Here is a 27,439-nt window from a genome sequence, read left to right as displayed (position 1 = left end):
CCTGTGCAGCCTTTCCCAAGGCCTCTTCCCGAGGGGAGAGGGGGTTCTGACCAGGTTCTGGAAGGGGCTCTTCATAGGAGACCTCTTCCTGAGAGTGCCCACCCACGGAACCTTCTGGAACAAGAGATTTCTGAGCTTGGTGCTTAGCACTGTCCCTTCCTTCCCCTTACTCAGGACTCAGATGGCATGTGCGTCACTCCCTGCATGGGTGGCGGTGACTCTGTCCTGTCTCTGCAGCTCACCTGGGGACCCTCCTCTATGAAGGTGACTAGAGAGGTCCCTTCCAACTAGAACTTTCTAGAAGGGCCTCTGCTTCATGCTGTCTGCTTGCGTGCTCCCTGGCATGGAGTGTCTGGGCTGTGTCACACATCTGGTGGGAAGAAACACGTGAAGCCAGCTCACCTGGTCCCGGGGCCAGGCTAGGGCTGAGTGGTCATCTGGGCTGAAGGGGCTTCCATGGCCACTGTGACAGAGGACTCAGGCAATACAGGTGTCACCATCTGACAGCTCTGTGGCTCAGAGATGACATCGCCTCACAGAGAGACCTCACCTTCCTCAGGGGTTCTGGGGACACCTGCCCCACCTTCATTCATTTCTGGAGGCTTTCATACCCCTTGGCTCACGGTCCCTTCCTTCCACTTCAAGCTCAGCAGGGCCTTTGCTGCTGTCGCCTCTACTTTAATGCCACGTCCTCTGTGATGCCGCCTCCCTGCATCCCCAGACCCTTCTGCACCTCCCACCCCTCCCTCAGTCACGCCTTCACCCCTTCTGTGCATGAAGCAGCCAGCTGCAGGCTTTGTGGGTCAGTGCAGAAGGTCTTTGGGGGGCTGTGGTCAGCCCATGCCGGGGGAGAGCTAGGCTGTGCTCCCGGCAGGTACTCAGTGCGCCTGTGCTCTGCTCCCCGCAGCCTAACGACCCCGTTACCAATATTTGCCAAGCGGCGGACAAGCAACTATTCACGCTGGTGGAGTGGGCCAAGCGCATCCCACACTTCTCTGAGCTGCCGCTGGACGACCAGGTCATCCTGCTCAGGGCAGGTGAGTGCAGGCCCAGGGTGGGGCTGGAGACCCAGTTCCTCCTGCATATGAAGCCGAGGGGGCTCCTCTGGCCTTGTCCTGTTCCCCATAACGAGGACTTTAATTAGGGGTCTTTCTGGGTGGCCTTCCAAGGGGCGGGAGAATGTCTGAGCTGGTATACTTGGAACTCACTTCCCAGCTGGGCCGGGGCTGCCAAGATGCTGGGTAGTGGGGTGAGCTCCAGGGAGGGTACAGGCTGCCCGCTCAGCTGCTTCCCCCATTCTTAGAGAAAGGGGATAGGAGGGACTGGGGGGGGCTGGGGTGTCCAGCCTTCCTGGGGAGCACTCCCAACTGTGTAGTGGGCCCCGTGTGCCCCCTGTCCACCTCCAGAGACTGCACTCACAGTTGCCTTCCAACACTGCCCTGGGAAGGTCTGTGCTGGTGTTCAGAGCTGGGCAGCCAGGAGCCTACTGGGGATGAGAGGAGGCTGGGCAGGTCGGGGGCGGGTCCCCTGATTTCTTACCCATAAACTGTCCCCCACATTGGGCCTTGTGGGAGTGGGGAGAAGAGAGCTTTAACTAACACCGTGGAGTTGTAGAGTGTGAAAGGTTTGCAGCTGGTACCCCTTGTTTTGATTCACTGTGCCCCAGAGTGTCCCCTATCCCTCCCAGGGCTGCAGTTTCCCTCTCTCTGCAGTAAAAGAGGCTTGTGTTGGTTCTGTGGGAGTGTGGTCAGGCTTGATGGGGGTCCAGTGTTGTTGTCAGCAGACACCAGTGTCTCTAAGATACCAGCACAGATGCTGGCTCTGCTGTGTCTTTCTCACTTCTGGCTACTAGATGCCTCTCTGGTTTGCCATTCAGAACCTTTAGAACAGTGTTAAATGGGTCCTGAGGCTCTACCATGCTGGTCTAAGTAGGCGTTAGCTTGTTACTCCAGAGCACACATGGGTCTCCAGAAGTTTCTGTGGGTCTGGACTGGCCACCGCTGTCCTGTGGGGGTCCTCAGAGGAGAGTGGGGCCCTTTGGCTCCCCGCACAGCAGCTGCACTCATAGGGAGTGTGCCTTGGAATATGGGGTGCAGCGGGTTAAGCACATATGGTGCAAAGCGCAAGGACCAGCGTAAGGATCCTGGTTTGAGCCTCCAACTCCCCACCTGCAGGGGGGTCGCTTCACCAGGCGGTGAAGCAGGGCTGCAGGTGTCTTTTTCTCCCTCTGTCTGTCTTCCCCTCCTCTCTCAATTTCTCTCTGTCCTATGCCACAACAACAATAATAACTACAGAATAAAACAACAAGGGCAACAAAAGGGAATAAATAAATATTTTTTTAAAAAAAGATAAAAAAAGTCATGAAACTGGTGCTGTCTTATGCAGCTTATTTGTAGGACCCCTGGAGGGATGGCGTGGGATTGGGGGTGGAAGCTGGTCCCAGGCTACTGACCCGCTGTTATCTCCCTACTTCCCTGCCTTGTCCCTGCAGGCTGGAACGAGCTGCTCATCGCCTCCTTCTCCCACCGCTCCATTGCTGTCAAGGATGGGATCCTGCTGGCCACCGGGCTGCACGTGCACCGGAATAGCGCCCACAGTGCGGGTGTGGGTGCCATCTTCGATCGGTGAGCATCCCCCCCAGACTCTATGGGGGCTGCTTGGGGGTCTGCAGCTGACTGTGTTTCCTGGCTGCTCCCATGCACCCCTTTTCAGTCCCTAGGTCCCCCCAAGTTGATGTCACCTGCTGCCCCCCTGCCCTGCCCATGCTGTGAAGTCCCGGGGGCCCCTGGCGGGTGTGGTCTGAGCAGGCCATGGGCTGTTCCCCACAGGGTGCTGACGGAGCTTGTGTCCAAGATGAGGGACATGCAGATGGACAAGACGGAGCTGGGCTGCCTGCGAGCGATCGTTCTCTTCAACCCTGGTACGGCCCTCCCTCCTGGACACCCCCATGTGGCTTCAGGCCCCAGGGCCCCCAACCCTCTTCACCCACTGCACTATCAGCGATCTACTTGTCTCTCCTGTGATGGTGGCACACACCCCCTTCGCCCACGGCTCTTTTTCAGGTCACGTGCAGTTGCTTCACATGCGACCTCTTCCTGGGGTGAGGGTGGGGCACCCATGAGTGACAGGTTCCCTGAGGCCTGAGCCGAGCCAGCACAGGCGTCTAAACTCCCAGAGTTCAAGTTCTGGGACCTGCAGTGCCGGCTGGTCCTCAGGGACCTGGTGTCTCTCCACCCTGGACAGGACAAGGCCAGCTGTGGACAGATCTGTTCACGCACCACACGCTCTATCTAGTTACCTCCATAAAGGACCCTCGGTCCCCCTTCACCCCACAGATTCTAAGGTGTCCACTGGGAAGCAGCCAGGCCACCTGCCCTCCTGGAATCTGGGGTCTGAGGGCAGTTACTGGCATGAGAAGGGGGAGCACGGTGTAGACCAGGGTGAGCAGGACCTGTGCTGGAGGGAGGGTGGGAGGGAGGGAGGGAGGGAGGTGGAGAGATGTGGAGGGGCCTTGTGAGCCAATCGTGCGGAATCTGGGTTCAAATCAGGACCCCGGGGAGCTGTGCACGGGGCGGGGGGGGGGGGGGGCTTGCACTCCCTGTCTGCTGGGCATGACAGGGGGCCAACATGTGAGGACTTCTCTGTTTCTTTCTTTCTTGTCTTTTTAAAATTTTTATGTTTTATTTATTTTATTTTAATCAGCAAGAGGTACAGAGAGAAAGATACAGAGAAACTAGAGGTGGGGGGTGGGAGGAGCTCTGCCTTCAGGGGCAGAGAGCCCATTTGCAAGCTTTATGTCCTGCATGACGTGGCCATAGCCTGGGCCATTGGGACAGCCCCAGGACCTTCCCACAGGGTGTGCCCAGGAGCCCAGGCTTGCTCTGCACTCATGCTGACACCAGGGTTCCACTGAGGTGTCAGTGGTATGGGATCAGGGCTGGGGAACCAGACCAACCCCTGGCCATGCCCTCTGGGCTCTGCTTCTGCCCAGTGCCACTGGGATGGGCCATGCTCTGTGTGCCCTGGCGATTCTTCTAGCCTGCTCCCAGGCTTCCATCCACAGGCCCCACTCTGGGCTTGCTGGGCTCAGGCTTCAGGACCCCCAGATGCAGGGCAGCTACTTCTAAGAAACGAGAAAAATCTTCACAAACCTTGGTCACCAGGAGAGGGTGACCTGGCTGCCATCACACTGCAGGGACCTGGCAGGGACAGTGAGGAACCCATGGCCACCCACACCCCAGGAGTCTCTGACGGGCGGCTCCTTCTCTTACAGACTCCAAGGGGCTCTCAAACCCCGCTGAGGTGGAGGCGCTGCGGGAGAAGGTGTACGCGTCACTGGAGGCCTACTGCAAACACAAGTACCCCGAGCAGCCTGGGAGGTGAGCCCCCTGCCCTGCCTGCCTCCTCTGGCCTGCGGCCCTTCATCTTGGTACTCCTGGGGCTGCTGGTTGCTCTTGCATGTCTTAGCTCTGTAGAGCCAGTGACTGGAGGCAGAGCTCTCCTCCCCCACCAGAGGGAGTACTGTAGGCAGGGCAGCACATAGTAGTTGTTCTGCACACACATGCACAGTAGGTGCACACAGGCTGAGTGTAATCTGTCTTCCCACCCAGCCAACTGTGGGGGCTGGGGGAACGAGGTGGGTTCAGCCAGGGCAAGTCTAGTCTTGTTCCCCTCCCTCTAGCAGGGGACCTTCCATTCCCCAACCCCCTGGAAGGGTGGGGTGGGGGGCTAATACTTGGCTCCCTGGCCCTCCCTCCCGCCGGCTGGCATGCACATGGTTAACCGTCCCCCGGCCTCATCTGGTTTGCTTTAGACTAGGGCAGCCCGCTTGTTTTTCCTGGCATCCAGCCCCGGCCCATCTCGCCAGCTCAGCAAAAAACAGCTTGTTCTCTGGCCCCCGTCCAGCCTCTCGGCTGCGTTCTTGCCTTGAAGACCGGGGCTGTGTGGCAGCGGACCATGGGGCTTTTTCCCCTCCCAAAATAAAGACGTTGTTAATAATTAATGAGGCCCTGCAGCCCCTCCGTGTCTGCGAGAGGCTTGGCAGCATGTGGCTGGGTTGGGCATGGCCTTGGGTGGGATGGGGTGGGGGGAGTGGTACCATCTTTGAGCAGAATGGCCGAGCCCAGTCTCCCCTCCTGCCCTCCCCCTGGCAAGTCCCCAGGGGGTGGATAGGACTGGAGTGCCACCCCTCCTATCTGTGCATCTGGCTTTGCTCCAGTGGGGCTATTTCTGGGGCAGGGTGGGTGCTGGTATAGGGTACCAGGTGCCCTGCTTCTTAAGAAAGAGCTTGTGCCTGCCCAGGCCCATCCCCAGCCCAGGACTGACCTCTCCTCCCCACTGAAGCCAGAGACTGCACCAGGGTTCATCTCTGTGCCCCTTCCCCTGCTCAGACCCCTGCCATGGCTCCCTGTTTCCCTTGGAGAAGGCTCGAGTTGCTAATTTCCCCCCACAGGGCACTGTCCAGCCCGCCCTGCCCAGCCTCATCTTCTCGATCTCCATCCCAGCATCTCTGGGGTCTCTGTACCCCCTCCTCACCTCCAACTGTTTCCTCTTCCCAAGAGGCTGGGCTTCTCTACAGCTGGGCCCAGGAGGGTCTCACGCCACCTCAGGCTGGTGGGGTCAGGAGGCGTGGACCCCCTCAGTGCTCATGGCGTCTCTCTGCAGGTTTGCCAAGCTGCTGCTGCGCCTGCCTGCCCTGCGCTCCATCGGCCTCAAGTGCCTGGAACACCTCTTCTTCTTCAAGCTCATCGGGGACACACCCATCGACACCTTTCTCATGGAGATGCTGGAGGCCCCCCATCAGATGACTTAGGCTGTAGCGCCCCCTGCCTGTCTGTCCTGGCCGCCAGCCACCAGCTGCCCTGCCCAGCCGGCTGTTTTCCGCCTCTTCTGTCTGGCCCGCCTGGACTCTGGAGTGCAGCCTGAGAGATGTGTGGCCCCCCCCCCCATTGTTTAAATACTACTCGTTTCTGGACATGGGCACAGTGGCTTTTCCGAGGAGGCCTCCAGAGAGGCGAGGGCTGGGGTGACAGCCAGTAGGGCCCTCCAGAGAGGCCTTGCCCCCCCTCCTGCTTCCCCCGCCCTGCTCCCAGGGCTGCAGCACCTGGCAAGTCAGCTTCGCTTTGGTCGCTGTTTGTTGTTGCTGGTTTAGGAAATCCGTGAGCAGCGGCCCCTCCTCATCATGTGGGTGTGTGTGGGGGGGCATCTTCAGGATGCAAGTCCACCAGGATCAGATGGATGGGAGAAGTGGGGGGATGGTGTTATCTGGCAGAAGGCCCACCTGTCTGTCCCCCAAAAGATTTGAGGGGCCTCTGGGGTGGGCAGATATGAGTGTGAGCATCCTCTTTCCAAAGATGACTCATATTCTCACCCTCAAGTCAGTTGGAACAGGAGCTGACTCTGTGCAGGGTTTGGGGGTGGGGGGCACAAGGCTGTAGGGATGGGTCACTCACCCAGCCTGCCTCAGTTTCCTCTGTGTGTCATCTTGGTTTCAGCTTCTTCCCTACATAGCCCCGTCCGACACAGGACCAGACCCTGCACCCCGCCTGCCCCCCTGCCTGCACCTCTTCCCTCCATCTCTGAGCACAGCCACAGCTCATCCAGCTCCTGGCCTGACTGGAAATTGGACTCTGGGGGTGTACAGGAATGGGTGGGAGACCCCAGAGGGCCTTTAGCTGCCATGCACTTTGGGAGGGGGCTTTGAGTGAGACCGTGGCAGCTGAGAGAGGTGTCTCGAGCCCTCATCTATGGCTGATATTCTTAAAGACTGTTGAAGACCAGAGCAGGGGTGGACCACGTCTTGTCCTCAGCACATGGGATTGTGGGAGCTGTCAAGGATCTCACAACTAGCATTTGACACCAAGTGAGGGACACAGGGAGGGTCCTCTCTCAGCCTAGAGGCTGATTCTGCTCCTGCTGCCCCAAAGCCTGGGGAGTAGCTGCCTGCCCCCCAACATCTCTGCCCAGTGTGCATAGGGTCTCCTGGAGGCTCTCCTTGGGGGAACCCAGGGGCCTGGGCCAGGAGGAAAGGAGGCTGGTAAAGAACTCTCCTCCTAGGTCTTCCAGGAGCCCTTGCCAGAGCCCAGCCCAGGCAGCTCGGCAGAGGCTGAGGGTCACAGCTCCCCAAACCCTTGTGGTCACCCCACTCCTCTCATCCACCATTTGTGGCAGAGAAGGGGTGCTGGAACCTGCTCAGCTGTACCTCCCAGACTCTCCCCGGAAGTATTAGCAGCCTTTGGGGGTCTGACTAGGTCAGAGACACAGGCCTTTCTGGGGGGTACACATCGATGGGAGTGCTAGAGATCACCCCACCCCCAACACCCCGGTGCCTTCTGTAGCCAGATGCATTTCCATCTTCATACCCAGCCCTGCCCACACCACCACCCCCTGCTCCGTGGGTCCTGGCCTGGGCTGGCTGGCTGCTGGGAGCTGCTGGCCCTGGCTGGGTGTCTGGAAAGCACTGAGGCCCCAGTCCCTCTCTCCGGAGGCCCTGGCCACTCAGCCCCCCAGCCCTAGGCCTTGCCAAGTCACCACATATGAGCTGTTTGTTCGGGAAGGTGGCCAGCCGGAAGTGGGGCACCCCTGGGCTAAGAGAGAGGCAGAACTTCTAGTCCTGCGGCCAATCTGGTTCAATCAAGGTGATTTTTTTTTTTTGTAGTTGTAATTGTTATTATGGTGGGACAATCTTTAATTTTCTAAAGATAGCACTAACATCGGCTTGTTAACCACCCCGTGCCTGTCTACCACTCTGGCTCTACTTTCCCTTCCTGGGCCCTTGGCCCCTCCCCCCTTGAAGGCCTCAACACGGTCTAGGGGCTGAGGAGTGAAGACCACAGTTGCTGTCCCCGGGAAGCTGGCCCTCTGGCTGCCGCACCTGCAAGCATTCAGCCTCAGGGAGAGACGCCCCCTCGGTGTCCCAAGTCACAACATTCCCGAAGGATTTGGAGCTGATACCAGAGGCCCCGGGAGGACCTGGCCAGATGGGCTGCCAGTGGCTAATCAGCTGATGTTGTCCCCATCATGGAATCCGGGCTGCCAGTGCCCCCCCCCACACCCGAGGGAACTGGCACCGAATGTGTGTCTGTACAGAGACTGTCGCCTTGGTGTGTGGACCGGCGACCAACGTTGCGTGTTTATTTTTAATCAAGACTTTTTTCCCCCCTATAAATTTGCTTCGTGTAAGCAAGTTACCTGAGGACCCCTCTTTTGGTGAAATCCGGGTTCGAATGAATATCTTGAGGCAAGGAGATGCATCTATTTTCAGATGCTTTGGAGAAGATGCTTTTGCCGTCCCCGCCCTCGCCATGCCTTAGCCGGGCCGCGCAGCTCACACTTTAGATAGGGATGACACATCCACACACAAGTGTACAGATAAGAGGAAAATGTCTAACGCATTGGGAAAGGTAAAAAAAAAAAAAAAAAGAAAAAGAAAAAAATCTATTTTTGTACAAATGTAATTTTATCCCTCATGTAGTCTGGGGCGATGTGGCGGGGGTGGGGGGATGGAGATGGTTTTGTTTCTGCTGAGAGCTGGAGGGGGCACTTGTCTGACCTCCTGCCTGCCTGCTGGGAGGGGCTGGGGCACGGGCTTTGTGCCCAACAGCAGGTCCTCCCCCAAGGGTGGGGAGGCCGGAGGGAGCTGACCCCTCCCGGGGGCCTCCTTCCCCTTTGGAGTCATCTCGCAGACCTCTTGCTCTGCCCTGTCCTTGCCGCCCGCCCGCCCGCCCGCCCGCCCGCCCGCCCGCCTCCCTGAGACTGTGAAGTTCCTTCCTGCGTGATTGTTCTCTGCACCAGTGTGGTCCCTGGTGCCCGGGCCTGATGGACAGTGGGATTTGGAGGGTGGAAAAAAGTGAGTTGGAGAAAAGCGTGAGAGGAGAAACAAAATATGAGCGTTGAAAAACCCAGCACCTTTGTTTTTTGTTTGTTCTTGTGTGTGTGTGTGTGTGTGTGTGTGTGTGGTGGAGGGGTTCTGGTTTCTCTGGAAGTTGCAACGTGGTGGGGCAGGCGGGAAAGGGGGGGCTGTGTCCCATAGCTGACATGGGCCCATGCTACAGTCACTTAGAGACTACCTGCCATTGCAGGAGGCCAGTCCCAGGCCTCCTTGACTGTGTCCCTTCACCGAGCTCTTGCCTTCAGTACCCACAGGCATCCTGGCTGCTTTCCTGGCCCTATGTCCACCCTGGGCCAGCCGGGTTGCATGTGCAGGAGGGTGCCCACGGGCGATACCATCTTTGCCCACGGGTGCCGGCTCTGCTGGCTGGGCTTTGGGGCCTGGGCCCCTGTGTATCTGTTGTGTTGGGGAGGCCCCAGGTACCCTGGAGCTGAAGTGACACCTGGAGGGTGGCTCCGAGAAGTCAGCCTTACAGTGAAGGGCCAGGCTGGAGGGGTTTCCCGCTGGTGCTTTGTGCATGTGCTCATGCAACACGTGCACACGTCCAGAGTGATGGGCGTGAGCACTCGTGCCCAGCAGTGTGCAGCAGCTGGAGCACACAGCACACTACGAGGTGTGCGGGTGCACGCGCATGTGCTTTCCTACTCGTGTCCACACATGCAGGCTCCCTCGTGTTCCCAGGACTGGCATGGTGGGGGCCCCCGGGGAAACGAGCATGGTGGGGAAGGGGATGAGTGGGCCCCTCATTCCCCGGGAACAGTGGGACTGGGGTCTTATGCCGAGATCCACTCCTGTGTGTGTGTCAACACTCCAAGGGAGCGGACTCAGGGAGCCACTTGAGGTGCGGGCCCGCCCTCTCCACAGCACTGCTCATGCTGATCTCGGGGTCCTGCTGGGCTGTGGCCATTTTGGTCTCGCTAACAAGCACCCCAGGCAGTGTGAAGAGGTCTGCTCTGGAGGATTGGTGGAGGGGGTCTCATTGAGGGGGTCTTTGTTCCGCTTCTCAGGTGCTCAGCCCTATGGCTGAAGTGTCATGTGGATTTCCTGATGCAGAGGGGCCCTATAGGACCAGCCCCCAGACCCCCACCCTGCAGGCACATGAATGTCCCTGTGGGTGGGGTGGCTCTGGGGAGGCCAGGAAGGGGGTGCTCAGGCCTGCCCACCTCTGCTCCTGGAGGTCTGCTCTACACAGAGGGGCCTGGTCCACATAAGCTGCTAGCCCCTGTTCTCTGGAGCATTCTGGGTGAGGTGAGCTGAATGAATAGAGCAGTGACAGAGTGGGGGCCAGGCCTTCCCAAATCCAAGGTCCACAGGCCAGAGCTTACCTACCAAAGCGGGGGTTACCCAGGGGAGGTGCAAACCATCTAGGGGTTGAGGGGTCAGGGGTAACTGAGTCTGGTGGGCAGGGTTTCAGGCCCACCCTCCTGTGATGGGAACCCCCTTGGTCTCCCTCAAGGGACAGGAGCATTTGCCAGTTTAAGCAGAGACCATGGACAGCCCACCTGACAACCTAGCCTGGGCCTCCCTGCTGCCTCCAGTTGCCATGGTGATACCTGCCTGGCCATCCCCCTGGGTTAGAGATGCTGGGCATGATAAGTTTATCTCAGTGGATCAGGTGGACACAGGCCCAGCCGGCGGGACTCAGGATGGAAGTGTGTAACCTGAGTGGGATATTCCCGCTATCCACAGGCAGGCAGTGTGGGAGAGGGGGGCTGGAGGCTTCTGAGAGTTGCCTGGTACTTCCTGAGGACACAAAGGACAGAGGGGTGGCCCCATCTCTGGTCCAGGCATCAGGTCCTTTGGGTGCTGGGCTCCCAGCAGAACGGCAGGGTGTATGTTTATGTGTGGGGGAACCTTGGGTTCTCAGGCAGGAGGGATCAGGAATGTAATGCCTGAGTGGTTCCATGAATTCCCACATGTGAGGACATCCTAACACTGGCTAGGATGGACCCCAACCTGGACAGGGGAGAGCCCAGTAGAGGGCTCCCCAGAGCCCTTCCTGATGGGCCAGTAGGGACCAGCCTGTATACCCTTCCCACCCTGCTGTTCCAAAAAGGGGGTGACATGGCCAGCTGGTGCCCTCAGGTATTTGATATCAAAACCAGACCAGTGTGCATCCCATTATCTTCCAGCTTCCAACAGTTGAACCCAGAACCTGCAGGTCCATCTCCCCCTTCCCCACCTACCAAATGCAGCACCCCCCATAGGCATCCTGAGTGGGGAGACCAGTACACACCCCACCCCTGAGACTGATGGTCCCCCAGAAAACCAATGGATGATGTGTCTGTGGGTCCCTCAGCAGGCAGCCCCAGTGCCATGGGCCAAGGTGTGAGGTGGCACTGCCCTCCGCTGGTGGTGCCAGGTACAGTGCACCTTCCCGCCCTCCCATCCCTTTCCAGTCAGTCTGCAGCTCAGTCTGGGTTTGCTGCCCCTGCTTTATAGAGGTGTCCTACTCTGCACCCCTTGGGCCTTACAGTGAGGACAGATGCCCACCCTCCTTTCAGGGCCCACTGTGACAAAGGCAAGCACAGGCCTTGGTGATCTGGGAAGTGTTGGGTTATTGTGAGGAGCCTCACAAAGCACCCTGCATTCCTGATACTATGGCCTATCTACATAACCACTGTTTTGCCTGAGAGATCCCCACCCATTCCATTCCTTTGATCTATCTTCTTTCTGCCCTCAGGACCCTCCCTGCCTGCAGGGTATTATTAATGCTACCAGTTAAAACCCTCGCAACTGTTGCCAAAGAAGTTCCTACCTTTCCAGCCCACTTTTGCCTTTCTCCACTCCCTTCCTAGCCATTTCCGTTTCTGACTTGCCACTTCCAGGTCTACCATTTAAATGCATTGGCTCTCTGATCAATAAAGACATTGCATTGCCACTCCGCCACGAGTTCATGAGTCATCTCTCCTGCGTCACTGAGTGAGTAGCAGCCCAGGCTGGCTCCTGTCGAGTTCTCTCCAACCCAGAGAGTATGCACCCAGGAAGAGGCACCCCCATGGTAGCCTGGCAGGGAAACACCTTGATTTTTCTGTTCCTTGTTTTCTCTTTGTAGAAGGCCAGGGCTAGAGTAAGTGCGGGTGGGTGAGCCAGGGAGGTGCAGTCAGGGTTCACTTCTACAGACACCCCTCGCTGCCCCTGGGCGTGTGGGAACCTTGTCCAGAGTCTGGGGCCCCGAGGTCAGGCACCACCTTTAAGGTGGGAATCTGTTGGTGGGTCAGAGGAACCCATGGGGGCTGGGCAAGGACCTTGGGAGATGGTGGAGAAGGGACACAGTTCATGTGTTCATTCATTCACTGCTGTGCTCTCATGGGAGGCTGCGGCAGGCAGATCCCTGCAGTGTGTCCCGTGCGGTCACCTCCAGTGTGCTGTGTCCTGACCTGAGCCTAGGAGCCCAGGTGCAGCCCCAGCTGGGGGCGGTGGGCTCACACTGGCTCAGATGCTAGGACCCCAACTATGAGCCGATCGAGGCCACAGCAGTCAGCACCACCTAGCAGCATTGCCAGTACCAAGCATTCAGTCTCCAGCACCCTCTCTTGGAAAGGTGGGGTCCCCTGGGGAAGCAGCTGGGGCGTGGCCAGGGCAGGACACTCTCAGGGCAGAATGTGAAGGTGAGGAGGCTTAGGAGAGACAGGCAGCCTGGTGACTCCCAATGGGCAGAGCGGGACCAAGTCTGAGGGTAAAGTGAAAACCCAGGTCCGAACTCATGCCAGTAAAGGGCCTCTTAGATGGGCACGGGGCAGAGAAGAGAAACGTCTGGCAGCACAGCAAACATTTCCTCAGAGGCCAGGGCCAGCAGAAACTGCCCTTGGAGACAGCACACGGGAGGGAGAAGAAAGAGGAGGGTAGGCCACATGCTTTCACAGACCCCCATCCAACGTGACAAGATTGACACCTCACCTCTGCGGGCTCCCCCCTAACCCTCCAGCCTAGCATAACTGGAAGCAAGCTGTCCAGTAAATTCTGGTGGTGAAACATTCCCCAGGACACTGGCTTCCCAGGCCCAGAGGAGCCCCAGGTAATGTGGACTCTGTACCATGTTGTGCCTTGGCTATGACTACGAGACTCCAACAGGGGCTCAGCAAAGTCATGGAGGGAATCTGAAGGGTGTGTGGCCTCTGTCACACCATGCCAACACAGGGTCACTGATGGGGACAGAAGCTACAGGAGTGTGGGTACCTCAGGGTGTGTGGGACACTGGGTGTGGGGGCTCCATGCTGCCTTGTTGAGAGAGAGAGAGAGAGAGAGAGAGAGAGAGAGAGAACTGCAGCACTGCTTCACTACTTGTGAAACACCCCCCCCACCACCACCACCACAGATGGGGTCACAAGGCTTGATTGAGCCTGGGTCCTTGCACATGGTAATGCACGCACTCAACCAGGCACCACTGCCTGACCCCTTTCCTCTCTTTTGTCTCTCTGTTTTGTTTCAATAAACACTCAACTCTCTGGAACATGACCGAGACTCTTGTGATCCTTCTAAGTAGATGTCAGTCTAGAACTCTATCTCTAGCCCTTAAAGGGGACCTTTAGCCCTTGTGTCTCTTTCCCTCCATCTTTCCTGCAACAGTTCTACAAAAGACTTTCCTGCCCGAGGCTCTGAGGTCCCATGTTCAATTTCTAGCACCACTGTCACCCAGAACGGAGCAGTGCTCAGGGATGTTCTCTTTCTCTATTTCTATTTCTTTTAAATTTTATGTATTTCCCTTTTTTTTGTTGCCATTGTTGTCTTTTTATTGTTGTTGTAGTTATTATTGTTGTTTTTATTGATGTCATCGTTGTTGGATAGGACAGAGAGAAACGGAGAGAGGAGGGGAAGACAGAGAGGGGGAGAGACAGACAGACACCTGCAGACCTGCTTCACCGCCTGTGAAGCGACCCCCCTGCAGACAGGGAGCCGGTCCTTGCGCTTTGCGCCATGTGCACTTAACCCGCTGTGCTACTGCCCAACTCCCCTCTATTTCTATTTCTATCTCTCTTTATCTCTGTCTTTCCTTGGCTGCGTGTTCCGTCTCATTAATAAACAAAATATAAAAATAGGTAAAAATAAATATCACTTTGTTGATTAAATGTCTATTCACAAGACTTGTCATAAGGGTCCAGTTTCTTAGCTTCCCAAGACAGGTGTCACCACACCTCCTCCTCCACCATCCTCCTCCCTCCACTTCAGGACCCAAAGCACTTTGGGCTTTGGGATCTGCAGTCACAGACGCCACTGTGCCAGTGCTCCAGCCTGTGTTTCCCTGAGTTCCTGGGTTCTTGAGTGAGACCTTCTGGATTCCTGCTCCTCCTTTCCTCTGCTTCCTCCTTTCCTCCTCCTCCTGGCTTTCTTCCCTCAGTGTGGTTCCTTGCAGCTCCCTTCACATAGTAGCAGACCCCTCTCCTCACAGCTGAGCAGATTTCCACAGTGTGTACACCTTCACCTCCTGCCCCACTCACCTGCCGCTGTGCAATGAGGCTGTTTCCAAACATGGCTGTTACAGGTAGTGAGCGCTTCACTGAACTTTGCTGTGTATAGGTCCCTTTGGATATATACTCTTTTTTTTTTTTTTTTTTTTTTGCCTCCAGGATTATCACTGGGGCTCAGTGCTGGCACTGGCAAATGCTAGAAGAAGAAGTGCTGGCACTATGAATTTATTGCTCCTGGCGGCCATCACCCCCCCCCCCCCGGTTTTATTGGATAGGACAGAGAATTTGAGAGAGGAAGGTGAGATAGAGAGGGAAAGATAAAGACACCTTTGGACCTGCTTCACTGCTTGAGAAGTGTCCCCTGCAAGTGGGAAGTCGGGACTCAAACCTGGATCCTTGCATGGGTCCTTTCATTTCATACTGTGTATGCTTAACCGGGTATGCTGCCACCACCCGGCCCCCTGTGCTTTTGTGTTCTTTAAAAATATTTTTATTTCTCGGATGAAGACAGAAATCAAGAGGGAAGGTGGACATTGGGAGAGAGAAGCACACCTGCAGCACTGCCTCACCACTTGTGAAGCTCTCCCTCTGCAGGTGGGGACGGAGACCTTGAGCCTGGGTCCTTGAATATTATAACGGATATGATGTTCATGCTCCTTTTCTTCTTTTCATTATTTTTTTCATTGTCACCAGGGCTATTGCTAGGGCTGTGTGCCTACACAACGAATCTACCACTCCCAGAAGCTATTTTTTTCCTTTTATAGGGTAGAGAGAAACTGAGAGGGGGAAAGGGAGATAGAGTGGAGGGGAGAGAGAGAGAGAGAGAGAGAGAGAGGCTTGTAGCACTGTTTTAATGCTCACGAAGCTTTTCCCATGCAGGTAGGGACTGGGGCCTTGAACCTGGGTCCTTATGTGTGGGTCCACATGTGTGCTCAACTGGGTGTACCACCTGGCACTGCTTTTATGTCCTTTGGGTTGATGCTGTGAGAGGAATTGCCAGTTGGTCCAGCTCTGTGCTGCCTTCACAGAATCTGCAATGCTGTTCAGCATCTTACTTACTGATGGAGTGGGGAGTGGTGAGAAAACCAGACTTTTAGCATCGTCATGAACCGAACTCAGACTCTCATGCCTACATGTCCTGTGCTCCACCACCGAGCCGCCTCCTGGCCACCGAAATAATGGCTATTTAGGAAAATGAAGACAGTGTGAAGATGTCGCCCAGGTGAACCGTGTGCTCATCCAAACCCATCACCCCTGCCCGTTCACTGTCCCCCCCACCCCCTTTGTCCTTGGAACCACCCAAGGGTCTCCAAATGCATCTGAAGAGGAACACAGAGCCAGGGATGAAGCATCAGAGGCCAGGCTGGGTGGTGTACCAAGGTCCAGAGGGTTCCCTGCGGGAAGGGGATGCCCTTCAAACTCCTCCCCACTGTCCTCTACCTACCTGGAAGAGGTGGCTGTCATTTCTGGGGTCCCTGCATCTTCTCAGGGGCAGACACCCTGTTGCGGCCAATCTCCTGCCTACCCCCCCAAAAAAACCCTGGAAGTTCTGGGGGTCCAGCTTGCCTATGCTGAGGTAATCCAGAGCTAAGTGGAGCCCCAGGAGCCCCACCCTCAGGATGTGGAGCTGTACTCCAGTGGAGCAGACTCAGTTTGCTGGAGGGGCTTGGTTCCAACTCCCAGCTGTCTCAGGGGCTCAGTCAGACAGGCCCCTCCCTGTTGTCCCTCCCCTCCCCTCCCCTCCCTTCCCTTCCTTTCCCTTCCCTTCCCTCCTCTCCCCTCCCCTCCCCTCCCCTCCCCTCCCCTCCCCTCCCCTCCCCTCCCTTCCCTTCCCTTCCTTTCCCTTCCCTTCCCTTCCCTCCCCTCCCCTCCCCTCCCCTCCCCTCCCTTCCCTTCCTTTCCCTTCCCTTCCCTCCTCTCCCCTCCCCTCCCCTCCCCTCCTCTCCCCTCCCCTCCCCTCCCCTCCCCTCTTCTTCTTCTCTCTCTCTCTCCCGCCCCCCCCCCCAAGGGATAAAGGTAGGCAGGGAGTTCTAGGATTTCAGGGCTAATAAACACTAGCACCAAAGTGACTTGTGAATTGAACAAGCTCTAAAAAGCTTCTCTCTGCACCCTGAATTCTTTTTGTTTAATATTTATTTATTCCCTTTTGTTGCCCTTGTTGATTTATTGTTGTAGTTATTGATGTCGTTGTTGGATAGGACAGAGAGAAATGGAGAGAGGAGGGGAAGACAGAGAGGAGGAGAGAAAGACAGACACCTGCAGACCTGCTTCACCGCTTGTGAAGCGACTCCCCTGCAGGTGGGGAGCTGGGGGCTCGGACCGGGATCCTTATGTCAGTCCTTGTGCTTTGCGCCACCTGCGCTTAACCCGATGAGCTACAGCCCGACTCCCCTGTGAACCCTGAATTCTATAGATTATTGCATCGAATAGAGCCAGAGTCAATAAAAGCGGCTTTTTTGAAAACTCTTGATTTTCTGTAAAACAGGCAAGCAAACAAAACAACCAAACAAAAAGTCCTTTCCTTGACTTGTGATTCATCAAATGGCTCCCACAGAACAGTGACCTCCCTTGTAATGATTGTGAGAGTTGGTACAAGCCAAGATTATCAGACTATCACCTGCCTACTTGAATATTTTCACTGTACCTCAAATGAGGGAAACACCCTCAGGTCTCCTGGTACCATAAAAATCAGAGATTAAACCGCAAGCATCTCGTTTCACCCACCAGAGGGCAGCATCGCCCTACTGAGTGTGCCTCATTGCTGAGATGATAGCTGATTGGCTGGACCCGCCATCTCCCTGGCAACAGCCTCCAGGCCTCCCCTCCTGTGTCCAGGGCACAAGTGATGGGCTGGTGCAGCCTGCTCTCAGGCCCCACGTGTGTGTGGTCGTGGTGGGGGGGTGCCTGAATGGGCCATGTGGGACAGCAGGAGCAGGAAGGGCCCTGCCAACATCTCTGACAGCATCGTACCCACGTGTCCACTTTTCTGAATGTCTTCCTGCATCCTGCTCTACAAGCAGCCCCCCAGGAACTTTTTTCCCTGGAGGAACCCCCCAACAACGAGAAACCCAGCTATATTCCTGCAGAGCTCCATGTTCCCTACATCCCTGGCTGGTCATTTCATGCCCAGTGCTGGTGAGGGGGCCAGCTATGTGCCTCTGTTAAGAGGGAGGTCCAGGCTTGGCATTGGGGTGTTTGAGACATTTGACCACCAGGAATATACAGGGGGAAGTCACTGGGGTCCCATCAATGGCCAGAACCTCAGAAGGGTAGGAGCTGGGCCTCGTTTCACCCACTTAAGTACATATATTACTATGCACAAGGACCCTGGGTTCAAGCCCCACTCCCCACCTACAGGAGATGAAGCAGATATACAGGTGTTCACCCTCCCCTCTCAATTTCTCTCTGTCCTGTAAAATAAAATAGAAGTAAAGGAAATAAAAGAGCTTCAGGAAAGCACCTAGCCAGATGGCTGGGACATCAGAGGCAAGATCCCAGCCAGGTGCTCCGAGAAGCCAGGGTGCAGGGATGGTGGTGGTGGGGACAGGGTAGATGATGGGGTCACAAGAGGTCTCTGGTGGGGGAGGCAAATATTCATGCATTTAGTTGAGCAGCAGGTGCAACGAACCAGTGACACAAGGTGAGAGAGCAGGCAATATGAAGGGTACAGGGAAGACTAGGAGTGGGTTGGGGTAGGTCCACACCATGTAGCACTGGCTGCCTCATCTAGCCCTCCTCCCTAGGAGGTCCTGTCTCTTGCTCACCATCACAAGCCCTTAGGCTGCTCAGGGACTGGCTGGCTCTGTCCCTGCACCACTGACTTGACTTCGTAAAGCCCACTAGGAGGAGGGTCCCACCGTGCTCTCCCCTCTTCCTAGGCATAGCTGCTTTGCACCCCTGGAGCTCCTCCCCATCTTTTGCTCCCCAAGACTCAAGCCTAATTCTGGAGCTGTGGATCAATGGCCCTCAAAAGTCATATGTATTTCTACAGGACAGCCATGTTGGGGTGACTCAGAGGCATGGGGCAAAGGTGATGGCATGACTGGGCCCAAGCATAATTCATTCACCCATTCATTCATTTATCTACTTGGTAGGCATAGCCTAGAAGTGACATTGGCTGTTCCTGGGTTTGACACCATGAATGTCCAAGCCGTACTGTGGCCTCATTCTCTCACACTCTCTCTTTTATTTTTTAAAAATATTTATTTGATGGAGACAGAGAGAAATTAAGGGGGGAAGGGGAGGTAGAGAGAGAGAGATAGAGAGAGAGAGAGATGCTTACAACACTGCTTCTCTCCTTGTGAAGCTTCTGCCTTGCAGGTTGGGAGCGGGGACTTGAACCCAGGTCTTTGTGCATGGATACATAGGTGCTCAACCAGGTAAGCCACCACCTGGCCCCTGTCTCACTCTTTTTCTCATTAAACTTTTCTTTTTCCAGGGGCCAGGTGGTGGTGAACCCAGTTGAGCTCACACACTACCATATGCAAGGACCTGGGTTCAAGCCTCTGCTCCTTATCTGCAGAATGGAAGCTTCACAAGCAGTGAAGCAGGTCTACATCTCTCTCCCCTCCCCTCCCCCTTCCATTTCTCTTTGTACTATCAAAATAGATAAGTAAAGTAAAAGGTCACCCAGAGCAGTGGATTCCTAGTGTCATCCATCCCTGAGCCCCAGTGATAACCCTGGTGGCAAAAAGAAAGAAAGGAAGGAAGGAAGGAAGGAAGGAAGGAAGGAAGGAAGGAAGGAAGGAAGGAAATTGAAGAAGAAAAGGGAAATCCCAGGCTGGAGTGATATCTCAGCAGTGGGGTGCAGGATTAACATACCCAAGACTCCAGGTTTGATCCCCAGTGCCACATAACCAGGGATGAGCATTGTTCTGGTTTCGCTTGGCCTTCGTTCTCCCCTTCCTCATAAAAATAAATCATAAACAAAGATGTTTCCCCCAGCAGTCACATGAAGATCCATGTGAACAGTAACGATCTATTTTCTGTAACCCAACATACCAGATCACTATTATTTCAACATGCAAACCATATAAAAACGACTAAGGAGCTATTTTCCATTTGCTTTGGTGGTGCCCGGCCTCAGATCTGGTGTACATTTCATAATCACTACTCCAATCAGCATAAGACTTATTCCAAGTTCTCAAAAGCTATACACGGCTGGTGTGCTGGACAGTGAGAAGTCTGGGGCCTTCTCAGGGGGGCTTCAAGCAACAGAAATATATGGCAGGAGGAAGGTAAGTTCTGTGGGAATACCACAGGGAACCATCAGTAGGAGAGGGAGCTGGAGGACTAGGAAGTCCAGAGGACGTGGCGTTTGAGCTGGGCACCGAAGGATAAATAGGAATTCTTTGGGCACGAAAAAAAAAGGGAAAAGATAGGTTTTTATTTTTTTCCCTGGAACTCTGCTAGGGCTCAGGAAGATCAAGGACAGTTTAAAGAAATCAAGGAACATTTTGTGGCTTCCTTACCAAGTGCTATTGAAGGGAACTGCCTACAGGCTAAAACTTGCCCTGGACCAGTTTTGATGTTTTTCCCACTTTTGAGATGGTTCTTCCTTTCTTTGTTTCTAGAGCACTACTCAGCTCTAGGTGATGGTGGTGCTGGGGACTGAACCTGGGCCCTTGGAGCCTCAGGCATGAAAGTCTTTTGCAGAACCATTATGCTATCTCCCCAGCCCAGTGCCATTTAATTAGAAAGATATTTTGTTTTGTTTTAATTTAGTGAGAAAGAAATACAGAGAGAAAGATATAGAGAAAGACCAGAATCTTGCTCAGCTCTGGCTTATGGTGGTGCTGGAGAATCTGATACCTCAGAGCCTCAGGTATTAAGGTCTTTTAGCAGAACCATTACAATGGCTCCCTAATCCTAGACATCTAACAATCCCCATTGCAGGAGAATCTGGGGTGTGTGGACTCTGCATGCCAGCATCATGGGGTGCAAGTGCCAATTTCTGGGGTGGCTCTGAAGATCAGCACTGCGAGCTGCCTGTCCAACACAAGTCTTGTGCTGGTTGTCCCCAGGTCCAGCAGCTCCTCCAACGTCCGTTCCTTCCTTGTCCTGTAGAGGGCGCCTCTCAGACATCAAATTCCCCAGTTGAGCTAGTTGGGAGTCTCCACCTCCTTCCAGTTTACAAGGGTCTGGGAGGCAGGATAATCCATCTCATCTGTCTACTCTACTCTAGCTGTCCATATCCCCTGGACAGTACCACTTGGCCCAAGTGCTGCTCTCTAAGGCCACTGGGAACTTATCTGCCGGCTTCTAGAACCTTCCCTGGTGTATAGGATTTATTTATTTATTTATTTATTTATTTATTTATTTATTTTATTGCCACCAGAGTTCACTGATGCTCAGTGTCAGCACTACGAATCCACTGCTCCTGGAGGCCATTTTTTCAAAAAAAATTATTATTATTATTGCCTTCATGGTTATTGCTGGGGTTCGGTGCCTGCACTATGAATCCATTGTTCCTGGAGGCCACTTTTCCCATTTTGTTGCCCTTATAGTCATTATTGTTATTGTTGCCATTGATGTTGTTGTTAGATAGGACAGAGAGAAATGGAGAGAGGAAGGGAGACAGAGAAGGGGAGAGAAAGACAAACACCTGCAGACCTGCTTCACCACTTGTGAAGCAAGCCCCCTGCAGGTGGGGAACTGAGGGCTCGAACTGGGATACTTAAGCTGTTAATTATTTTTTTAAATCTGATAGAGTAGAGAGAAATTGAGAGGAAAGGGAAAGAAAGAGACAGAGAGAGAGATAGAGACCAGCAGACCTGCTTCACCACTCATGAAGCTTCCCTTCTGCAGGTGGGGGGGGGGCTTGAACTGGGGTCCTTGTGCACAGTGCTGTGTGCACTTAACTAAGTGTGCCACCACCAGGCCCTGTCCTTTTTGGGGGCAAATTCTAACTGTGAGCAGAGTGGTCGAGTTTTGTGAGTCCTCTCTGGAGGTGCTTCAGCCTGGGGGCAGTACCTGTGCTGGGACCTGCTGGGAACATCTTGTCCTGAGCACAAGATGGACAAGACTGAGGTCCCATGGGACATTGGATACCCTGCTGGGGCCCCTGGCTTGTGATGTGTCTTGCAGCTCTGTATGCCCTAGCTCTGCTCTTGGGGGCTCCACCTACCTTCAGGGGTCCTCAGAGGACCTCAGTGCTCCAGCGGCAGGGCCCCCAGAGATCCCTGTGACTGACAGGTGTGGGCTGGTCCTGTACCCCATTCAGACAGGGTGAGGAAATTCTGCCTGAGCACCTGGAATGGAGACCATGTCTCAATATTGGAGGACCTGGTGATGCTGGGGGGGGGGAACTGAGCAGGGCTTGGAGGGCTTCCAAAGGGCAGTGGTGGTGAGCAGGGGAACCCAAAGGGCTGGGACCACCTCAAGTTGGGCCCTTGCAGGGTTCCTCAGGAACCATGCCGCCTGGGGGGTGCCCCAGCTCCTCAGGCCTCTGGTGGTGTGTTCAGACCTCTGGTCAGCTTAGAGTGTTTCCTGTCCCCCTGAGTTAACTGGAAAGACCTGGCCCCCACCTGGGCTCCATGGTCCTCCCTGAGCACACCTGCATGCAGGTGCTCTGTGGGACACGTGGGAAGCTCCCCAGGTCACTGTCCTCATGGTGGGGATTGAGGCTCTGGGCAGGGATGTGGCACCCAAGGCCACAGAGGGCCCAGGACTGGGAGTCACCCGGGTCAGCCTGAGTGGGCTTTGCCGGGTGCCCTGCCCTGCTCTTCCAGCCTTGGCCCCAGCGGCCATAGCTGGGTCAGGCCTGGGAGAGGCTATCCTCGCCGGTGTGGCCCCACTTGGCCTGTCCTCCTGGCAGCGGCCTCTGGCCCCTGTGTGGGGGCAGTGGGGACGGTCAGCCAGAGCTGCCTGCAGATGTGGCTGCCCCACCCTGCCACGTCCCAGCAGGAAGCTGCCTTTCACTCTTGCTGTAGAGTTCTGGAGGGTTGTTGTTGCAGGAAACATCTGGCTAGGGTCCAAGGAGCATAATAAAAATTGAGAGGAGAGGAGAGGAGAAGAGGGGAGGGGAGGGGAGAGGGAGAGGAGAGGGGAGAGGAGCACAGAAGAGGGGAGAGGAAGGGAGAGAAGAGGAGAGAGAAGAAGGGAGAGGAAAGGAGAAGAGGGAAGGGGAGAGAAGAGGAGAGATGAGGGGGGAGGGGAGAGGAGAGGAAGGGAGAGAAGAGGAGGAGAGAGGAGGGAAGGGGAGAGAAGAGGAGGAGAGATGAGGGGGGAGGGGAGAGGAGAGGAAGGGAGAGAAGAGGAGAAGGGAGAGGAGGGGGAGAAGAAGGGAGAGAAAAAGGAGAGAAGAGGGGAGAGGAAGGGAGAACAGAGGAGGGGAAGAAGAGGGGAGAGGAGAGGAGGGGAAGGGAGGGGAGAGGAGAGGAGAGAGGAAGGAAGGGACAAGGGAGAAGAGGAGGAGAGGGGAGAGGAGAGGGGAGGAGAGGGAAGGAGAGAAGAGGAGGGGAGAGGGGAGGAAAGGAGGAGAGGAGGGGAGGAGGAGAGAGGAAGGGAGGAGAGAAAAGAGGAGGGGGGAAGGAGAGGAGAAGAAAGGAAGAGAAGAGGGAAGCAGAGAGGAGGGGTGAGGAGAGGAGGAGCAGGGGAGGGGAGGGGGTAGGCCTGGAAGGCTTGGGAAGCCCATCTGATTTCACTTTGCAAAGGCAACTGCAATTATGCCTCTGAGGGTTCCAGTCACTTCAGATTCAAACCATGTGGGTGACGTCAGTGGGGAACTATGCTCCTGGCCGCGTGTGACGCCTTCTGCCCAGTCCCTCCCCCCTTCACCCTGTCGAGGAGAGAGCACAGAAGTGGGGACGTTGGGGACCCCAGCTCTGTACACATGGGTTCTCTGGTCTCAGCCTCCTGGCTGACCCAAGGAGGTGGTGGCCGCCTATGGTTGGAGGGGCGGAGGGCTCGCGTCCCGAGATGACTGGCTTCTAGCTGCCCTAATGTGAACCCCTAACCTGAGAGTAGATGCACCCTGATTGCCTGTGCCACGGTGGGCTCCCAGACCTGGGGGTCCAACCTCAGCCCTGAGGTGTGGGACTGTGCTGTGTGCTCCTGACACTGAAGCCAGCAGGGTCTCCCCTTCTTGGGGCAGGTCTGAGAGAGCCCCCCCACCCCTATTCAAGCCAGGGGCTCCCAGGGCTGGGCAGGCCACTCTGTGTTGGTCTCGAGTCCCACCTTCCACATCCCGGAGCCAGCTGCTGTCTCCTACGGTCCAAAAGGTTCCTTGAAATGAAGCCCAGAAGCCCATTGTCTTTGTGACCTGATGGAAAGGCCATGGGTTCATATCCACCAAGCTCACTGGATGGTGCCCCAGGGCAGGCTTTAGGTGGGAGAGGGGGATGCACACTAGTTAATGGACTTGGGGATAACTGGAATCCCTTCCCCAAGTCTCCCATTCCAGAGGGGCAGCTGGACCCCAGGGCTGTGGTCCTCTCTAGGGCGCAGAGCAGCATGTTGGGGGGTGGGAGTGGGGGTGAGGGCTCAGTCTAGAGAGGAGAAGGTCCTCACTTTGACAGGCCTGGAGGTGGAAACAGAGGTGGACTGGGGACCAAGGGGCAGCCACTGTCTGTCTGACTGCGTCTGTCTGGGAAGCGGCTCAGTGGCAGCTGCAGATCTTTGAATCATGGGCTGGGGCCTGTCTGCCTCTGGGGTCTGAAGGCATTTTTTCCATGGAAAGTAGCTGTTGGCTCTCAACTTAGTGGGGAGCTGGGGCCCCTTCCACCACCCACGGGGCCTCAGCCATGGGCTGAGCTCTGTGTTGAGGGTTGGGGGAGGTGTTCTGACAGCAGGGCTGTCTGGGGCGAGGGCAGTGGGCAGTGGGCAGTGCCTGCCCCCTTTCTTTGCTGCCTCTGAGCCTGTTAACTCTTGAAGGTTAAGACGATGGGTGAGGGCTTTCACCCACCTTGGGGACTCCAGAAAGACAGGGGTGAAGTGACTGGTCTTTGGGTGTTTGATGACACCCCTGGATTTGGGGGGTAGCCACCCCAAGATCCTTCAATGGAGCCTGTGGGGGTGTGACACCTGACAGCCACATATAATGTGCCCAGCCAGCACTCTGCTGGGGACCCCCGCTATGAGCAGTTAGTCGTCCACCCCGGACAGTGAAGGAACTCTGCAGAGATTGTGGATGGCTCAGGGTCTCAGGAAGCACAGTGTCTCTGAGTGTCTCTGGCTGAGCTATCTCTCCCCTGCTCACTCGACCCATGCCCCCACACCCACTACAAAGTCCAGCACCTGACTTGGGGACCTGGGGGTGGGGGTCAGGTGTCAGCAGCAGCCCCCACACTGGAGACAACCATAATTGTCTCCAGCCTCTGCTGAATGTCCTCTGGGGGTGGGCCCTTATGTTAGAGAATAGACATCCTCCTCCTTAGCCTTTATATGTCTGGGGGGCTCAGACCAGCTCCTGTTAGCCTCCTCCAGGAAGCCCTCCTGCTTCTCCCCTCTGCTGCCTGCTGCACTCCCTACAGGCCAAACCCACAGGGGGCTCTGTGCTTGTCTCTTCCACTCCTCCCACGGGCTGTAGCCCTGGGGCTGGGGCTGGGGGTCCTGCCTTGCTTGCTGAGGGTCTGCACTAACTATCGGCCTCCCTGGAAATGGAGCATGAACACCTGGGTCTTGGGGTGCAGGGGGGTGGGGGGCATCATGGGGCCTCTTGGGGGGTCCTTCCACTAATAAGTACCAGCTAGAAATGTGGGGTGGTGGTGCAGGGAGTGGGCAGGCTGAGGTTAGAAACAGAGTCCTGATTCTTTGACAGGTGGGCTTTGCTCTGCCCCAGAGCTGTGTGTGCAGGAGGAACCTCCTGGATGAGGCTGGTGGAGCTGCCTGTCCCTCCTGCCTGCACCCTGGGGCCCTTGATCTCTTGTCAGCCCCCTGCTGGAAGGTGGCTGTGGTCATGTCCCTGCCCCTCGATACCTAGGTGCTCCTGCTGTAGACGGTGGACGTGCTGGGCTGTTCTCTCCTTTCTGCTTTCTGTGGGCTCACAGAAACACTCTTTTGGGTTTTCTAGACACCACTGAGTCTGCAGTTGGGTATCTATTCTCTGGGGTCCTCCGGCTGCCTAAGTCCCTTCTTGACAAAAGCAGGAGCAGACTCACTGTGGCTCACTGTAAGTGCTGGAGCACCATGTGTACAGCGTGCAGCGCAGGGAAGGGGCATGAAGCATGGAGCTTAGAGCCCAGAATATGGAGCTTGGGGTACAGAGCAGGGAGCATAGCAGAGGGAGCAAGGAGATCAGAGCATGTGAAGAGACCAGCATGGCTTTGCAGCTGGCTGGCCTGGAGGACCACCTGCATGACGAGGGCAACTCCCTGTGGGGGTGCTGCCCCTCTGCACTGGTTGTGAGGCCACCTGCTTGTGTGCCTGGGGACCCAAGCCAGCTGGTTCTTAGTGCAGGTGTGAGCTTACCTTTCCTGTGGGCAGTCTGGAGGAGGGCTGAGGGCACCTTGTTCTATCCTGTGATCAGGCCTGAGCCCTCCAGTGGTGCTTGCCCACTGCCCTGGAGGGGGGCTAGGGATGAAGCCCGGCTCTGCTAACCCCCATGGCAATATCCACCTTCTGGCACCAAACACACTCCCACAGCTGCTCCTGGGGGATTGTCCACGCTCGGAGACACCTGGGGTGGCTCCGGAGTCCATCCCTGTGAACAAAGCCCCACTGGGCAGTGAGCCATTGGGCATGTTGCCTGCTTGCTGGCACACTGTTCCCTGTATCAGCTGTGGCCCGTTCCCCCTGCCCTGTCAGGTGTGTGTGTGTGTGTGTGTGTGTGTGTGTGTGTGTGTGTGTTCAGCCTGGGAGGCTTCTGCTTGGGGAGCTTTGGCCTGCTGGGACCTCCCCCAGAGCTGGCAGATGAAGTACCCTGACTTGGCTCTAGTGTGTGTAGCAAGAAGGTGGCTTCTCTGGGCCTGTGCTGTCTGCCTGGTTGTCAGGACAATGGGGGCCGAGACAACACTGTCCCATCTGGGAGACAGAGTCTTCCTGCAGCCCTGGCCCCGGCAACCCTGTGCCTGCTGGAACACTGGGGTCCCTGCATCCACCTCTGTCCTGAGCGTCCCCACCGTGTCCACTTCCCTGCTGGGCCTCCTTCCTCCTCTTCCACCCTCATGCTGGCTGTGCATGTGTCTGTGTGTTCATGTCTCTACACATCCATGTGTGCACAGGTCTCTGTGTTGGGGGCATCCTGCATGTTCCCAGCCCTGGTTGCGGGGGGTCCCCTCTCCCCACTACACCCAATATAATAGGTCAGGAGAGGGGTAGCCTTTGAGAGGGACAGGAAGAGGAGGTGTTGGAGGGGCTGGTGTTGAGGAGGGGGATGCCACAGTCCCAAGCAGGGTTTCCCCCTGCCCCACCCCTTTGGAGGCTGTTGGGCCAAGGCTGTTGGCTGGGCTGACGTGGAAGCTGCCACGTGGAGTCCCAGCCCCCCCTTCTCCTCCAGGCGTGGGCAGGAAATGAACTTTTTCCTCCTCCTTTTCTGGGAAGCTTCCCAGGGAGGCTGGGCTTTAGGAGGAGAGGCTAGCTCTGGTGGGGAGCCCCCTCTGGGGAGGCCGGGCCAGGCCCTGGCCCTCCCTTCTGCCCAGTACTCACATTCTACTTGCCCATCCCAGCACACTGAAACACAGGCGGTGTATAGGTTTGCTGGGCTTGGGGATGTGACCAGCCCAGCTGCCCTTCAGCCCCCACATATTCAAGACTGGGGGCCCTTGCCAAGGCCAGGTCTGCCCCCCCAACATCCCAGTTCCATATTTACACCCTCTCGTGCCTACAGCTGCCAGGTGTCATGCATATGGATGGCGATGGTGTAGACGCAAGGGTGGCTCAGGGTCCGAGTGTCAGCTACACAGCCTCAGTTTCCCGGCCAGTAAAGTGAATGCTTGTCCAGCTGTCCAGGGTTGACACCATTGCCAGAGCTTTCTTCCCCCAGGTCCTGAGGTGCCATCTCTGGAGGCTGCTAGAGCCTGCTGGCTGGACATCTTCCGACAGGGGAGCTGGGTTCCAGGCTGCAGGAACTCTGGTGCCCTCCGGGGACAGAACACTGGCCAGACGGAGGTGATGGGAGCTGGTGTGCACAGGATACCCTATACACCAGCCCACACTGACTTCTAGAGTGACAATCTCAGATGGGTTGTGCTGTAGCTGGGGG

The 27,439-nt window shown here is 56.2% G+C and overlaps 1 protein-coding gene and 1 long non-coding RNA gene across 5 annotated transcripts in view; one reads left to right on the top strand and one right to left on the bottom strand.

The window, feature by feature from the left end:
- RXRA (retinoid X receptor alpha) overlaps positions 1–8,903 on the top strand; it is an 89,739-nt gene extending 80,836 nt beyond the window's left edge. For 3 of the 4 annotated variants that reach the window (XM_060199337.1, XM_060199338.1, XM_060199339.1), the window contains 6 exons: positions 175–264; positions 908–1,037; positions 2,492–2,624; positions 2,829–2,920; positions 4,274–4,379; positions 5,665–8,903. In XM_060199337.1, coding sequence (XP_060055320.1) covers positions 175–264; positions 908–1,037; positions 2,492–2,624; positions 2,829–2,920; positions 4,274–4,379; positions 5,665–5,812 — 699 coding nt within the window. In that variant the 3' untranslated portion in view covers positions 5,813–8,903. The remainder of the gene's footprint in view (positions 1–174; positions 265–907; positions 1,038–2,491; positions 2,625–2,828; positions 2,921–4,273; positions 4,380–5,664) is intronic. The other variant, XM_007521427.3, reaches the window with a different exon arrangement.
- Positions 1–27,439, bottom strand: part of LOC132540859 (uncharacterized) — a 234,429-nt gene that overhangs the window by 180,478 nt on the left and 26,512 nt on the right. The gene's annotated exons all lie outside the window — the stretch shown is intronic.

The sequence above is a fragment of the Erinaceus europaeus genome, chromosome 10 (assembly GCF_950295315.1).
Source record: "Erinaceus europaeus chromosome 10, mEriEur2.1, whole genome shotgun sequence".
NCBI lineage: Eukaryota > Metazoa > Chordata > Mammalia > Eulipotyphla > Erinaceidae > Erinaceus > Erinaceus europaeus.
The sequence above is the reverse complement of the archived record's forward strand: the minus strand, read 5'-3'. Positions and strand labels throughout refer to the sequence as shown.